Source organism: Microtus ochrogaster, unplaced genomic scaffold (genome assembly GCF_000317375.1).
Source record: "Microtus ochrogaster isolate Prairie Vole_2 unplaced genomic scaffold, MicOch1.0 UNK81, whole genome shotgun sequence".
Taxonomy (NCBI): Eukaryota; Metazoa; Chordata; class Mammalia; order Rodentia; family Cricetidae; genus Microtus; species Microtus ochrogaster.
Window position 1 is genome coordinate 1,408,603 of NW_004949179.1, and position 15,522 is coordinate 1,424,124.

Consider the following 15,522-nt stretch of genomic DNA (forward strand, 5'->3'; position numbering starts at 1 on the left):
GGGCTGGGAGTCAGGGGGGCTGGTGTCAAGTGGGGAGGGTTGAGGGTCAAGAGGAGGGCTGGAGTAATGAGGAGGATTGGGGGTCAGGAAGAGGTTTGGGAGTCAGGAGGGAGGGGCTGGGAGTCGCTGGGAGGGACTGGGAGTCAGCGGGAGGGGCGCGGCGGGGCGGGTACTCACGGCCGAAGGGCTGCAGCTCTTGTCGCTATAGGTGAAGAGCTCATACAGCACCACGCCGAAGCTCCACACGTCAGACTGGCAGGAGAAGATGTTGTCGGACAAGGATTCTGGGGCGTACCTGCGTGGGGACAGGTGCGAGGTTAGCTCACGTGTATGGGGGCATGGGCGTGGCATCGGGGCGTGATCAGGCACCTCCGTAGTGGCACTGCCCGCAGGAGCCGACTCAGAGGCTCCCGGGCACAAAAGGGATAAGAGGGGGGGCTGTGGGCGTGGTCTATGGGGATAGGACGGGACTTCGGACTGGTTAGCTTTGTATGATGGGCATCTAGGTATAAGTTGCGTGAGGGGAGGAGCCAGACGGACAGAGAGGAGAAGCGAACCCGTGGAGTGTGAAGAGCCGGGCCGTGGAGGCGGGGCTAGACTAGAAACTGCCAGAGGGGCGGGGCCTGGTGGGCGCGGCGCATGGGGCTGGGTTTCTCACCAGAAGATGGGGCTCTGGCCTGGCTCGCGGACCACATAGTAGTCCTTTCCGACCGGCAGTAGCTTAGCGAGGCCGAAATCCGCGATCTTCACATGCGCCTCGCTCTCCACCAGGATATTTCGCGCAGCCAGGTCGCGGTGCACGCAGCGGCGCGCGCCCAGGTACTCCATGCCCTGCAAGGGGCCGTGAGAGCCCATGGGCCCGGAATCCGGGACCCTTGCTGACTCCCAACCCCCAGCGGCAGGATTTCCGACCCCAGGGCCCTCGATCCCCGACCTCCGCGCTGACCGCACCTTGCAAATCTGCCAGGCGAACAGCAGCAGGCGGCCGGAGTGCAGGCGCGCGCGGTGGCGCTGCAGGAAGTCCCGCAGGCAGCCACTGGGCAGGTACTCCATCACCAACCGCAGGCTCTGGCGACCTGCGGACAGCGACAATAGCTCTCGCGCACCTTCTACCGCGTGCGTTGGTTCGTTCAAGCCTCAACTATGTAAGCCCGGGTTCGGGGGGGGGGGGTCTCACGTCACTGCTCAATGGGGCCCGATGGAAGGGAATAGAGGCGGGTTTCGAACCGCTTACCTGGCCCGTAGCTGACTCCCCGGTACTTGACGATGAAGTCGCTGTGCAGCGCCTTGAGGATCTGAATCTCCCGCTGGAAGTCCCTCTGCTGGTCTGGCCCGCTGTGCTGTAGCTGCTTCACTGCTACCAGGGGTCCTGTATTGTCCCCCAGAGGGTCATAGCGGCACAGTTCCACGTTGCCAAAGTTGCCCTGTGAGAGGATGAGGGGTCAGCTGGCTCATCTGGGGCTGAGGGCTGCCTGCTCCACCCACCCCGCCCCGCCCACTCACGCCCATGTCCTGCCCACTCATGCCTACTGTCCGCCCCGTCCACCCTCGCTCGTCGCTCTGCCCACTCACCTTGCCCAACAGAGAGATGTATTTAAGGTGCCTCTCCTCAAAGATGGTGGGGTCCTGGCAGGCGTAGAGCTGGGTGCCAGTGCACAACTCATCTCGGGGACTCAGGCTGCCGGGCGTCGGGTCTGAGAGGAGCTCATAATCTAGGGGTCACATGCGTAAGTGTAATCTTTCTCTGCCTCAGACCGAAATGACTCGCTGTGTGAACTCCACCTGAACATTGCCCTCTCTGTGCACTATAGCCAGCCCGTGGGTACCACGTGGGGAGAGGAAACCATCTCTGTCCAGACAAGGCACTTTCTGTGGGACTCCAATGTTACAAACAAATGGGCCCCAGTGGGGGCAGAGTCATGGAGTGAGGACAGCCTGTGATCCCAGATACCCTCAGATGAGAAATCGTGTCGGCAAAACTTTAAGATTAATAAAATAAAACCAAATCCCAGCACCCCAGAAGGTGAGGCCGCGAGCGCTCTAGTTTGAGAGGCCACCTTGTGAAACAAATGCGTATGGAATCTTGAGCCAAGGGGCCCGTTTGTTGCTGCAGCTGTCTTAGATGGCGCTGACTGTTGGAGCCAGCAGCTTCCTTGTGCACAGTTGAGGACCCTCCCCGCCGCCGCCAGATCCTCTCCTCCCTGGGACCCTTCCCTCCCCGCCCCTGGGACCCGCGCATCTCCGGGGCACTCCCACTCCCAGCTCCCAGGACCCTCCTCCTTCTCACCACCCGACCAAGACCAGGCACCTGAGGTAATGAGGCCGTTGAGGTCCCTGAGGATGGCGCGGAAGGAGGGTCGCTGGCCCGGGTCGTAGGCCATGCACTGCGCGATGAGCCCCGCCAGCTCCGTCCACTTTGGGGCCGGCAGCTGCCCCCGGTCCTCGTAGAATTTCAGCTTCTGCGGGGCAGGGAAGGGAGATGCCCGTCACGTGGTCTCACCTTGCCCTCCCTCCCCACCCAACCTCGCCCGCCCCCTCTTCCCCCCCACCCCGCACCCTGGCTCCCAGCTCAGTGGCCGCCCCGACCTTGGCGGGCTCCAGCGAGGTGATGTGTACGGGTCCCCCACTGAACACCTCCCAAGCGGTGGCGCCGAAGCCCCACTTGTCGGCCTCTAAGCCGAGCGCCCGAGCTTCTTGCAGACACTCGGGGGCCACCCAGGGGATCCTGTCGGTGAGCACTGGAGGACGAGCAATGGGCGGTCATCTTCCGGAAACGCACACCCGTGCGCACCCAGTGCGACTGCGCCTGACTGCAGACTCAGGAGGCTAGCCTGTACTCACTTTCTAGGCTTAGCACTGTGGGGCTGACGCCAGGGTCACTCAGCTTGATGAAGGGAGGACTCCCATCAACCCCTTCTCGAGCCAGGAGCACCTTCCGCGCTGAGACGTTGCCATGAGGGAGGCCTTTGTCTTCCTAAGTGTTACACACACATGGAAGTGTGGGTCAGAGATTGGTGAATGAATACTGTCAGACAAACTTCTCTGCATCTTTCAAAACCTAGCTGCCCAGATAGAACAGAACAGATGCTGGCTCCTGGCATCCTGTAGCCCTAGTCCCATTATACTGACTGACCGGCTCCCTCCCTTACTGGTGAAAGCCCCAAGCCTGGTCAAGACCTCCCCCCTTCTCTCTCTCTCTCTCTCTCTCTCTCTCCCTCTCTCTCTCTGCTTTTGAGACAGTTTTCTCCCTGTAACAGCCCTGGCTTTCCTGGAACTCTGTAGACCAGGCTGGTCTCGAACTCACAGAGAGCCTCCTACCTCTGCCTACAAAGTACTGGGATTTAAGGTGTGTGCCACCACTACCTGCCTTCTTGATGAACTCTTACTCAACTTTCTAACCCCCCAAAAGTCCAAGGTTCCCTGCTTTTGAAAAGCCTCTCCCCAGCGTGGCCTCATCACTCACTACTCCCCTTGACACCCGTGGGTGTACAGTTCTCACCCTTGACGCTCTCAGTCCTCGGAGCCGACCCCTGTCCTGGTCCCTCACTCTTTCTTCCTTACTGAGCTCCTTCCCACCCCACAGAGCCCGTTTTCATTTCCCTGTCCTCTGAGGAGGCCTCCGCTATGAACACAGGGAACACTAACCAAATAGTTGAGGGCATAGGCCAGCTGCTTGACCACCTGCAGCTTCCAGCTGGCTGGCACCAAGTGACCACGCTTGCGCAGGTACGTATCAATTGCGCCTAGATAGACAAATTCCTGCACCATGATGCCTGAGGACGGGAGAACAGGGTTGGTGGCTTGGCTAGCCTCAGCCGGCTCTGGCTCTGCTCTTAGCACAGGTTAGACTTTCCTTTACTATCAGGGCAACTAAAGAGATATAACAGAGAGGGTGTGCCAGAAGTGCAATGTTGCACAGTGATTAGCCAGCAAGGTAGAAAGAGAACCAAGTCTGTGGGTGTGGGTCTGGGGTGTGAGGTAGTTGAGTTTGGGGTTGGGAGTGGGTGAGGGGCCAAGGCTGGGTTGGGGTGCAGGGTGAGGCTCACTATCTCCAGCCATGCAGACGCCATGCAGCAAGACGAGGTGTGGGTAGGATACTTGGCTCATCAGGCTCGCGGCTTCTAGAAAGGACTGGGGAGGGAAAGCAGAAGATGCATGGGTTCCTCCCCATCTGTCCCCAAGGCTCACCAAGCTGACGAGATGACCCAGACTGTGTTGAAAGTCTCTGGTGATGTGATGGGCTCGGGGAAGAGCTGAGATCTCACGCCCTATCAGTAACCCTCAGGACCTCTGCTTGGCTGGGCCTGCTGCTGCTCTCTACCGCCAGGCAGAGAGTAGCTGCTCTCGGTTTTGGTTTGATGGAGTCCCTATGTCCCTCTGGCCTTGGACTTCTAAGTCCCAGTGATCTTCCTGCTTCAGCGTCCCCCAAGTGCTGGGACAACAGGAACGGCTCCATGCAGGTCTGCATGGCCTTCTGTTCTGGTTCCCACCGCACCTCCATGCAGTTCCGGTGTCTGGCGTCCATGACCTTCAGGAGGACTTCCGTCTCGTGTGTCTCCCCATCCACGGCCTCCCTCCGGCGGCCACGGTAGATCTTGGTGAAAGAGCCGTGGCCCAGGTTCTCATGCTGCGCGGAAGAAGCCGAGGCAGCGATGTTGACAGTGGCTCCCATGTCCCCCAGAGAAAGGTCTCGTGACCCTCACTCACTCCAGGCTCCTGGGACCCTCACCCACTCCAGGCTGTCCGCAGGGATAGTGTGGAAACTCAGTTGCATCAGCGTGCAGCAGGACGGGGTGCGGCTGGGGGCTGGGGAAGGGGTGCAGCCCCTTCTTACTACTATCAAATTGGACTTTTCTAGGGGGCAGAGGCAAGAAAGCAGAGGTCAGAGGCAAAGGTTCCCAAGAGTCGCCCTCCCCTTCCTGAGGAACTCCCAGAATTCGCTCCTGAGAAGCAACCTGAAAGTGCTGGTTTGTGAGAAGGGTCCAGGCCCCAATTATCCTGGGTCAACCAGGGCAGCATTGTGGGGTGGGGAGACATGTCCCAGCCGGGGCTTTGTCTCAGTGACATTCACCCACAGAAAGAAGCCAGGGGTGGCGCGAAGTCAGATCGGGCCACGCCTGAAGACTGCACCAAATTGATGGCGGGTTCTTTCCTACCCCCGGTTCCCCAATTTCAGTCCCAGCCAAGAACTGCTAGGATTGGGGGGAGGGAGACTGGCTCACCCTTGGGTCTGGGGGCGCAGCAGGATGTGAGATTCAGGGCGGCACCGTCTACATGCAGCCCAGAATGCCAGCAGGCTGCGAGGAGCTCCCGGAGGCTCCTGTGCGGCTGACTGAGGCCGACCAGGGAGAAGGCCCCGGTGGGGTCCCGGCGGATGAGGCAGCCCTTGTAGTCCGGGCCAAGGGGCGTCTGTGAAGGGAAACTGGACCTGAAGCAGCGGTGGGGAAGGAAGCAGAGCCCCCAGCCCATGCAGCCTCCAAGCCTCTGCAGACACTCTTCCAGGCACTGGGAATGTGTGTGTCCCTGAGCTTTTATTTTTTTGTTGTTTTGTTTTTCCCCTGAGCTTTTTTGAGTTTTTAAAATTACATTTTTTTCTGGAGTTTCCGTGTAGATGCACTGTGCACACATGGAGGTCAGAGAGCAGGGTCAGTCCTGTCCTTCCATCAAGTGAGTGCCTGGGATCGAACTCGCATCCTCAGGCTTGGTGGGAAATACCTTTTCCCCTTGAGACAACTGCCCCAAGTCCATCCTCACATTTTTTGATGCACAGTTTCTCTATGTAGCCCAGGCTGGCCTGTAAACTTGATCCTAGGATTATATATAATTCTAGGATTATAGTTCAGTACTCTTCAAGAAAAAAATGAATAATCCTGATAGTGTCCCAGCTCAGATGTCACCTCCTCCAGGAAACCACCCTGCCACCAGCAGTAAACCAACCTGGACGCAGGCAGTGAGAAGAAAACTGTCATAGTCCTGAGGGCTGCGGCGGAGAATGTAGGAGCCCGGGAGGGAGCCAGCGGTCTTCAGTTTGTGGACAGCGAAGTCTGACCTAGGCCAAGACAGAAGGCAGGTCAGACTGGGACCAGTCCCTGTCGCCCAGCCACTCCTCCAGGGGTGTCCTCACCACTGTCCAAGACCCTCCGCGACCCCTTTGTGACCCCAGCTGCCCACTCCTCACGTGATGGGTCCGTGGCACATCTCTGCCACCTCCTCCAACAGCCTTGGCGGTGCTACCTCCTTGCAGAAGAAATGCCTGGAGTCGCAGGTCAGGCGGAAGTAACCATCTACGAGGGCCACGAAGGACAGCGCCTCAGGCAGCCCCGGGAATTCTGCTTCCTGCGTGGGAGAACTCTTCAGCAACAACGGAGTCCCACGCCGCCCGCCCCACTCCCAGGGTCAGCACCAGAGCAGCGGGTCCCAAGACCCACCAGGATGTGGCTGTCCATCCTGGTAACGGTGACCAGCCGATGCTCCCCTGCCGGACCCACGCGTGGGGCCTGCTTGATGCTGACGTCCACGATTTCGGGAAAGTCACAGAAGGTCTGGAAAAGCTGAGGAAGAAAGAACAGACCGAGGTTGGGGGATTGCATTCCTGAGCATTCAGTGCCTCAATGAGCCTGCAGCCCTGATCCAGCCCTGTCATGCCTACTTTTCCCTCCTTCCCACCCTCAATTCCTAGAGGGGGATTGGGCCTCGAACTAGCTACCCCACCGATCCAATCCCAACTACCCCCTCAGTTTGACCCCGCCCCCACCATGCCCTGACGGCCCCACCACCGACCAGCCCCTGGTGATAACCAGGCCTCGGGTCCCTCCCTAACTAGCTCCGCCCTGCTGGTCCAGTCCCTGCCTCCAGCTAACCCCGCCCCTTGGTGTTGCCATTCCCCGCCCCCAAATTAGCCCCGCCTATTGATTAGCCTCGATCCTTGATTGGCGCAGGCGGCCCCGCCCCAACTGTTCCCTCACTGGATTGGTTCCCCTTATTGGCCCCGCCCCACTCCGGTCTCTAACTGCTCCCCTGATTGGTCCCGTCCCTGGCCGGCTTCTTTACTGACCGCCCCTCCCCCTAAGGCCCCGCCCCCAGCACCTCTTGATCCCCGGGGCTCCAGGCGACACCGCTGCCCCCGGCCACGCGCAGGAGCCCTGGCCCCTCTTGGGTTCCCGGGAGCCCCACGCGGAAGGTCTCGGCGGCGGCCGCCGGGTGCAGCCTCTCCAGGTCCAGGATGTACTTGGCCATGAGCGAGTAGCGGTCGGCCTGGCAGGCGACCACGCGACGCAGCGCCTGGAGCACCGTCCTGCGGATGCGCCTTCTTGTCACGAAGCTCAGACCCTGGATCAGGTCGCGCAGGCCGGGTGGCAGGCAGGCCTTGTAGCTGTGGGGTGGGAGCACGCGGGGTCTCAGGGTGGGGAGAGGTGCCCGAAGGACACGCGACAGACATCGGGGACCTTTCGGCAGAGGCGGACTGAGGGAGAGTCTGCAGGAGTCAGCTTTGGAAAATGAGGTATGTGTAAAAGTTTGGTAAGGGAAAACGATGGAACCACAGGTCCGCAGCCAGTTGAGACCAGGGAGCGATGGCCGGGGAGCCTCGTCACCGGGCAGGCCCAGGTCCTCACCTGACGGTCTTCAGCAGCTCGCCTGGCCGCTGGGCCTGCTCACGGGCCATCTGCGCCAGGTCCAGCACAGCCAGGCTCAGGCACTCTCCCTGCTCCTTCAGGCTGAGGCCCACTGGGAGGCGTCCACTCACCAGGTCACTGCGGTGCTGAGGTCGGGCACAGGCGGACAGCAAGGTGAGGTCCTGCCCAGCCCGACCTGGAAGGTTGTTGCTTTGGGGTCCTCATCCCTGGGTTGAACCTTACCCACCGAAGACTACCAACCTGGGCAAAGAGGTGTTCTAGAACATGTAAGTCGAGAATGGCGCTGGTCAGATCTTTGCGCAGCCCAAAGCGGTGACATGTCTCCAGTCCAAACCAGTCAGGGAAATAAAACCTGTGGGTTGAGAATGGGGTGGCACACTCAGCTCTGGCTTCACAGAGCCCAAGCTGTCACTGATGGGCTGTGTGGCCGAGAGCCCACCCTCTCTGGTCTCAGCCTCTACTGTGGACTGACAGTAACACCACCCTTCCGGTGAATGGAGGGGCTCACTTCTTACCGGAGCCTGTAGACCAAGACTTGAGTGTCCACGTCCTCCACAGAGAAGATGTGGCTTGGGGGGAACCAGCGAGACAAGTCCTCGGTGGCCAGAGCGAAGAGCGGGTGATAAACAGGCAGGATGCCTGAAGGGATGGGCCATGAGCTCGGTCATCAGTGCAGCAACGCAGGCTGAGCCCATGGCCCTCCCTTACCAAACTTCTCCTCATCCCCCAGAGCCCCAGCACCCAGGCTGACCACTCCTTTTCTCTGAAGATGTCTCGCTTAGTCATCTAGGGACCTACTCACCACAGACCTTGGCTGCCCGCACACACAGATCCTCTGCCAAGTAGTCCCCAAAAGAGAATGACAGTCGCTGGGGAGGCCCAGATCCCCGCGGAGGAAGGAGGACATGCAGAGATCCCGCCTCTGACGACGAGAGGCTGCAAGAACGCTGAGGGATCAGAGGCGTCTCCTCACTCGGAGGTGCCATGAGCACAACCTGGAGAGGCGGGTCAGGGAGGCTGTAGCAATAGGGCTGGGGACCGGTGTCTTCTGGCTCTGTGTGAAGTCATACCCTCTGCACTTCTCTGCACCCAGGGCAGACATCTCCAACTGATCCCCAAGCCTGCCTCCACATCCCATCCTAGCCACACAGGCCAGTACCCCAGGCAGACATGAACAATCAACGGCAGATACAGAAATAGGTCTGAGCAGGAAGCAGAAGGGGTTTGGAGGGATGGGGACAGCTTTCATTCCCTGTGGGTCTTCAGGTCACATGACCAGCTGAGCTGCCTCTGGTGTGATGGTTTGTGGCCTGTTGTCTCCCCAGCCCTTCCTGGTCTCTCTTCACCTCCACATCCAGCCAGCACTTTGTGGGCCTCTTAGGTCCCCACAGTGGGGAGGTTCCCAGCCAGCCTCAGAGTTGCCGCTAGCAAGGGGCGGGACTTGAGCCTCAGGCCTACCACCTCAGGACCAGGAATGTGGTCCGGAAAGAACACTAGAAGGCCAAGGCCAGCCTGGGCTGCAGGAGACGGGGGTTTAAGCAGATAAACAACAACAGAAATACGTAAGTAAATAAATAGATTAAGAAAACGAAATGCTGGAGACATGGCTGAGTGGCTGAGAGCACCGGTGCTCAGGCAGAGCCTGCATTCAGTCCCCAGCAACCATGGTGACGCTCAATCATCTCCTGCGCCGGTGGACCCAGCGCCCCCTTCTGGCCTCCATAAGCATTGCATTCGTGAAGCTCATGTTCACGGGGCTGTGGGGCCCAGGGCTTTAGTCCCAGCACTCAGGAGGCAGGGGCAGGCGGATCTCTGTAAGTTCCGGACCAGCTTGGTCTACAAAGCGAGTTCTAGGACAGCTGGGGCTACTCACTGAGACTCTGTCTCAACAAATAAACACCCAAAACAAAACACATAAAAATAAAGTAAATAAAAATAAATAAAATTAATGCCAGGCATGGTGGTCACATGCGAGCACTTGGGAGGCAGAGGCAGGCGGATCTCTGTGAGTTTGAGGTCAGCGCACTTTTAGTGCAGTCAGTGCTTCATAGATAGACACTGTCTCAAATAAAGAAAATAGAGAAAATTAACCTATCACCAAGGTTCAAGGTCAGACTCGTCTCAAGAAACAAATAAGGGTGGGTGAGATGGCTTAGCAGGTAGAGATTTGCCCCAAGCCTGAAACCCCCAGGAGGAAGAAAAGAACCCACTCTGACAAGGTGCCCTCTGGCTTTCAAAGTGCGCCATAGCAATACACTCACACATAATAAAATTATTAAAAATGTTATTTAAGTATGTAAAAATAAAATCATCATTGTCATTTCCCCCAACTCTTGTTGCTCCTAAGGAGGCTGCAGGAGGATTGCTACGAGTTTGGGGGCTACATAGTGACCAGGCCAACAGGGCTACAGAAGGAGAGCCAGTCTCAAATTACAAAATGAAAGAAATAAAACAACAAAGCAGATACAAGTCCTAAAGGAGCATGAGCTTTTACCAAAGGAAAGTTCGGGCCCTTTTCCTCCCGCGCCGCGGACCGGAGAGTGGGGGCAGGGAGCCCGCAGCGCATGCGCGCTGCTGCCGCCACCCGTGCGGTGTTCTCGGCTGCGTCCGGCTTCCGCGCCCCCAGTGCCCAGTGCCCGCTCCCCGAGCTCCTACCTGCAGCTGCGCCGGGGTGGCGGCAGCCGGGCTGTGACAGGAAAAGTCCCCGCTCCTTCCTGTGCGGCCTCTGAGCTTCCTGGCCACCTCATTTACCGAAAGTCAGGACGTCCTGGGGGCGGGGCGGGGTTGGAGCCTAGAAACCTGTGAAGCTGAGGCCACCCTACTGGGGTAGGAGCCTTGTGACAGCAGACAAAACAGGAACGGAGGGGGTTGCTGGGGACCTGAGTGTACAGAGGGAGCCCTTTCGAGGGTGTTGTCACGCGTGTCCTAGGAGCCCTTTGGGCCTGCCCGGGCCGGGACCTGCTTTACATTTCAGGCTTTGGTTTCCACTCCACCCCCAACCTTTAACCTCGTAAAGGTTAAAGCAATGCTCAAAAAACACAGGGGGAAAAACCCAAAACCTCTGAGCCACCCAGTCCTGATGAGCTAAGAGGAGCCTTCTCCTGGGGACCTCTTCCTCTGAAAACCTCGCCTTCTATTGATGTCCTGCTCAAAACTACAGCCATGGGAGCCTGCACGGCTGAGCCAGCTACACAGCTCGAGTTTGACCCGTGGAACTCACAGACTCAGCCTGAGGGTTTCTGGAAAGAAGTCCTCAGGCCGCAGCAGGTGATGGTGGGAGCCCTTCCTCCATCCCTGGCTCTCCTGACGTCCTCAGCTCCTTAGCAGGCTCCAGACCCGTTTGAGCCCTGCCTCCGTTTACCCCATCTGTTGCCAGTGTGGCTGCTCTGTGCACAAGGAGCCGGTTCCCCCCAAGAACACCAAGTTATGTTCTCAGATGTCTCTGGAACACCATGCAGAGTAGTCCAGTAAGCCTTTTGGGCTGCCAATACCCAAAAGTTAAGTGAAAAAACAGACTTCAGAAATAAAAACAGGAAGAGAGCCGGTGTGATATGCAGGATGAGGCAGAGGATTGACAGAGGAAACCAAGATGCGCCACTGGAGGGGCTGGGAGCGTGGCTCAGGGGTGGAGCCCCAGTGAGGGCCCCGCTTGCACAGTGTCCTAGGTTCCATCCCCGTGTCCAAACTCTCCTGACCTGCAGAAGAGAGAGTGGAACAAAGGATGGGTCTTACGGCTTTGCAGCAGCACATTTGAGTTCCATCCTAGAAACTGAGAAATCCTGAGACCTCCAGTTCTTGTTTTGCTGTTGCTTTGTTTCTCCGAGACAGAGTATCTCTGGGTGTTGCCCTGACTGTCGTGGAATTTGCTGTACACCAGGCACGGCTGGCCTCAGATGCACAAATATCGCCTGCCTCTGCCTCCCGAGTGTTGGGATTAAAGATATGTGCCTCCACCACCCGACTTCATTTTTAAATTTTTAGATAGATATCAGTGGTAAATAAGGCCACTTCAGGCTGGAGTGTGTGGGGTCCTACAGTGACTCGGTTCCCATCTTGACTTAAGGTCAGAGAGTTCAAGCTTGTCAAGGCCAAAGAACAGGATGTTTGACTAAGGGCATGGTTGCTAGATGTTTTGAGTAATAAGGAGGTGATTATGCTTGTTTTTCTTTGAGCCATGCTAAGGAAGCCTTTTGCCCTTCCCTTTTACTTTGGGAATACAAGGGCTGTGAGAAATCACTTGGGGCTGCTGCAGTCTCGACAGGCTGGCTGGTCCCACAGGAGTCCTGGCTGTCCCTGTGGAGTCCCCATTGCCCCCTCATTTCTCAGAAATGTTAATTCTCTTATTTTCCTTCTTCTTGCAAATGCAGCTGTTTGTATGCTTTGAACTTTTTGTAAGGAAATGCAACAGTCGCTCCTTTTCCTCTCTTAAAAATATTTTATTTATTTTTCAGACAGTATGGCTATGTACCATAAACTAGTCTGAAACTTACTATGTTGACCACACTTGGCTCAGAGTTGCAGTAATCCTCCTGCCTCAGTCTCCTGAGTGCTGGGATTTCACATATGTGCCACCATGCCTGACAATGGCAGCTTAGGTGTCTTCTTCACGTCCTATATGTGTGTGTATGCCAGAGGAGGAAGTCACTCACGGTCCACCTCCTTCCCTGGAGACAGAGTCTCTTGCTCTCTGTAGCTATGCTGGTGGCCAGCAAGACCTAGCCACCCTCCTGTCTCCACCCACTACAGCACTGTGTCCATACAACTTTTTCTTTTTTTTTTTAAATATTTATTTATTATGTATACAATATTCTGTCTGTGTGTATGCGTGAAGGCCAGAAGAGGGCACCAGACCTCATCACAGATGGTTGTGAGCCACCATGTGGTTGTTGGGAATTGAACTCAGGACCTTTGGAAGAGCAGGTAGTGCTCTTAACCACTGAGCCATCTCTCCAGCCCTCCATACAACTTTTTCACTTGGTAACCAGGATGGAATCCCAGGTACTTTTGCTTGCACAAGTGCTCGACCCTGAGTCACATCCCCAGTCCTTCAATGGAGGATCCTAGGCAGGGGCTCCACCCTGAGCCACGCCCCCAGCCCCTCACTGGAGGATCCTAGGCAGGGGCTCCACCCTGAGCCACGCCCCCAGCCTCTCACGGGAGGGGCAGATCTTAGGCAGACCTAAATGAGGTATGATCACTTCTTGCTGTGATGAATTCCTTGGTGCTGTGCTGTGGGAGAGGCTCCATGAACTCAACCTGTTATTATATTGATTTTTTTGTTTGTTTTTTTGTTTGTTTGTTTGTTTTTGGCTGGGGGTGGAGGGGTGTTTAAGACAGGGTTTCTCAGTAACTATAAAGACTGTCCTGTGTTATTCTTTCAGTCCCTGCCCTAGCCACGCCCACTCCGTTTTATATGACCTCCGCCCGCCATCGATCGCGCTCTCTCTCTCCCTGTGTTCTCTCCTGGTGTACACACGGGGCTTTGCCTCTCTCCTCCTCCTCCTCCTCCTCCTCCTCCTCCTCCTCCTCCTCCTCCTCCTCCTCCTCCTTCTCCTCCTCCTCCTCCTCCTCCTCCTCCTTCTTCTCTTTCTCTCTCTCTCTCTCTCTCTCTCTCTCTCTCTCTCTCTCTCCCTTTCTCTCTTTTTTCTCCTTTTTAATAAATACTTATATGGCTATTTCCTGTGTTTATATGTCTGTTACCCGCGTAGCCGCTTGTTGCATGGCGACTCCGCCAGCCCGCCCCTGGGACCAACAACTGTCTCTTCAGGGCTAGCAGCTGCTTTTATGGCTCCATGGGTCTGCTCACATTCGCCAGCTGCATTGGGGGTTCCGCCGCGTGGCTTCCCACTGCAGCTGGGAACCCCCCTATATTTTTTAAGAATAACATCCTGGAACTCGCTCTGTAGACCAGGCTGGCTTCAAACTCTGAGTGCTGGGATTAAAGGCGTGTGCCAGCACTGCACGGCTTGTTACATTGGTTTTCAAGACCCAATAGGAAGAGTTCTGTAGGCGTGGAGCGCAGAAAGCATAGCAGAGTTGGAATCAGGACACAAAAGTTGCAGGCACATGAGGTGACTGGAGACGTGTAGTCCAGCACCTCGGGAAGCTGAATCTGGAAAGGCGGGAGGCTTAGCTCTCCGACAGTCCACCTAGGCCCACCCATGTAAAGGTAGCTCAGTATGTGGTAGGACAAAGTAACAGAGGGGCTAGGGAGATGGCCCGGCAGTTGGGGGCACTCGCTACTCCTGGAGAGGACCTGAGTTTGATTCCCAGCACCAATGCTGGCTCACAACCGTAGCTCCAGTCCCAGTGATCTGAGACCTTCTCACCTCCTTGGGCATCAGGCGCTCAGCCGGCACACAGACGCGGGACCGAAGCACTCACTCTTGCAGGATATTTAATCGCACTGAGAAACTCCGAGACTGTGTTAATAAAATTACCCTTGAATCAGGGGCGGAGCCAGCAACGTGTTCACAGAAATTAGTCATAGAGACAACAGAGGAGCCAGAAATACTGATACAGAGATTCACAGGATGGACTACAGTGGGGCTTAGAGATTTGCTCTTTTTGGTTTGGGGCAAGTGGAAAGAGATACTTTGTCTGCTGGGTCTCCCTCAGAAATGAAGCTCAGCTAGTTGTTTCTCAGCTTCTCTGAGCTAGAAGGTTTAACCCCAACATCTGATTCCTGGGTCATTAATTGTAAACAGAACTATAGAGATCCAGTTAAAATCTACATTTGGCAGATTCAGCCAAGCTGGGACGGGAAGTCCTGCCAGGCCTCTGACTAAGCAGCGGGGTGCTGACAGTAGTTAAAATATCAGTAGACTCTGCAGCAACTAAGCCCACAGGAAAACAACCAACACATAAAAGAAAAATTAATAAGCTTCTGATGTTTGTTTTTTGAGATAAGGTTTCTCTGTGTAGTTCTACCTGCCCTGGAACTCAATCTGTAGACCAGACTGGCCTTGAACTCATGAAGCTCCAACTACCTCTGCCTCCGCCACCACCGCCCACCTAAAGTAAATAAGGTTTAGCAAGACCAACAGAGGCGAGGCATAATGGCACACTAAAAAAAATAAAAAAAGAACAGCAGCATGTAGATACAATTAGCAAAGTCCACAAGAGCCCAGAATAAGGAATAAAACTATTTATTTTGGAGAAAAACTCACAATAAGAGTAGAGAGTGCAGTCCTCTGTTCTGTAGGCACTGGAAGTTGTTAACAGAACTCTGACCACCACCCAAGACAGTGAGCACAGTCAGGCAGTGGTGGCACAGCCTTTAATCCCAGCACTCAGGGGTGAGGGGCAGAGACAGGCAGATCTCTGTGAGTTTGAGGCCAGCCTGGTCTACACAGCGAGTTCCAGACTCCAAAGCTACAGAGAAACCCTGTCTCAAAAAAACCAAAAAAAAAAAAAAAAAAAGAGTGTACATCTGTACATGGAGTACCTCAGACCACACCGTAATGGACTGGTACCCGGAAGGCTATTGGCTAAATGAATTCCCACAACAGTAGAGGGCAGGGAGAAGCTAGATGTGCTCTTTTGGGTGCTGTGGAGGTGTCGGAAACCCAAGGATACATTCTGTCTCCAGTGCCAGGCTGACCTCAGGGAGCTGCCGAGGGGAGGGCTCCTGCAGTCCCAGCCTAAGCAGTGAACTCCAGGCCTGTCAGACACTGCAGCAACAGCAGCAACAAGAACAAGAAACAAATGACCTGAGTATGAGCAACAGCATTCAAGGTGGTCTTCTGGGTTTACATGCAGAGGTTTGCATATACACACTAACATAGGCACACAGACACGTGGACACACACAAGCGAACAAGCACGTGCACTCACACACACATATACACATGCACACACAGACACACACACACAGACACACACACACA

General features: G+C 56.0%; 1 protein-coding gene across 1 annotated transcript in view; it reads right to left on the reverse strand.

Annotated features, from left to right (window-relative positions):
• Positions 1–10,364, reverse strand: part of Jak3 (Janus kinase 3) — a 12,429-nt gene extending 2,065 nt beyond the window's left edge. The window contains exons 1-22 of the mRNA XM_013354943.2: positions 10,290–10,364; positions 8,437–8,629; positions 8,150–8,273; positions 7,875–7,986; positions 7,614–7,759; positions 7,087–7,372; positions 6,429–6,551; positions 6,179–6,336; positions 5,938–6,049; positions 5,223–5,409; positions 4,730–4,854; positions 4,496–4,627; positions 4,047–4,131; positions 3,646–3,773; positions 2,842–2,974; positions 2,587–2,738; positions 2,309–2,459; positions 1,573–1,712; positions 1,235–1,424; positions 952–1,076; positions 659–831; positions 178–295 (exon numbers count right to left, since the gene is read on the reverse strand). Coding sequence (XP_013210397.1) covers positions 178–295; positions 659–831; positions 952–1,076; positions 1,235–1,424; positions 1,573–1,712; positions 2,309–2,459; positions 2,587–2,738; positions 2,842–2,974; positions 3,646–3,773; positions 4,047–4,131; positions 4,496–4,627; positions 4,730–4,854; positions 5,223–5,409; positions 5,938–6,049; positions 6,179–6,336; positions 6,429–6,551; positions 7,087–7,372; positions 7,614–7,759; positions 7,875–7,986; positions 8,150–8,273; positions 8,437–8,620 — 3,084 coding nt within the window. The 5' untranslated portion in view covers positions 8,621–8,629; positions 10,290–10,364. The remainder of the gene's footprint in view (positions 1–177; positions 296–658; positions 832–951; positions 1,077–1,234; positions 1,425–1,572; positions 1,713–2,308; positions 2,460–2,586; positions 2,739–2,841; positions 2,975–3,645; positions 3,774–4,046; positions 4,132–4,495; positions 4,628–4,729; positions 4,855–5,222; positions 5,410–5,937; positions 6,050–6,178; positions 6,337–6,428; positions 6,552–7,086; positions 7,373–7,613; positions 7,760–7,874; positions 7,987–8,149; positions 8,274–8,436; positions 8,630–10,289) is intronic.
• Positions 10,365–15,522: the final 5,158 nt, after the last annotated feature.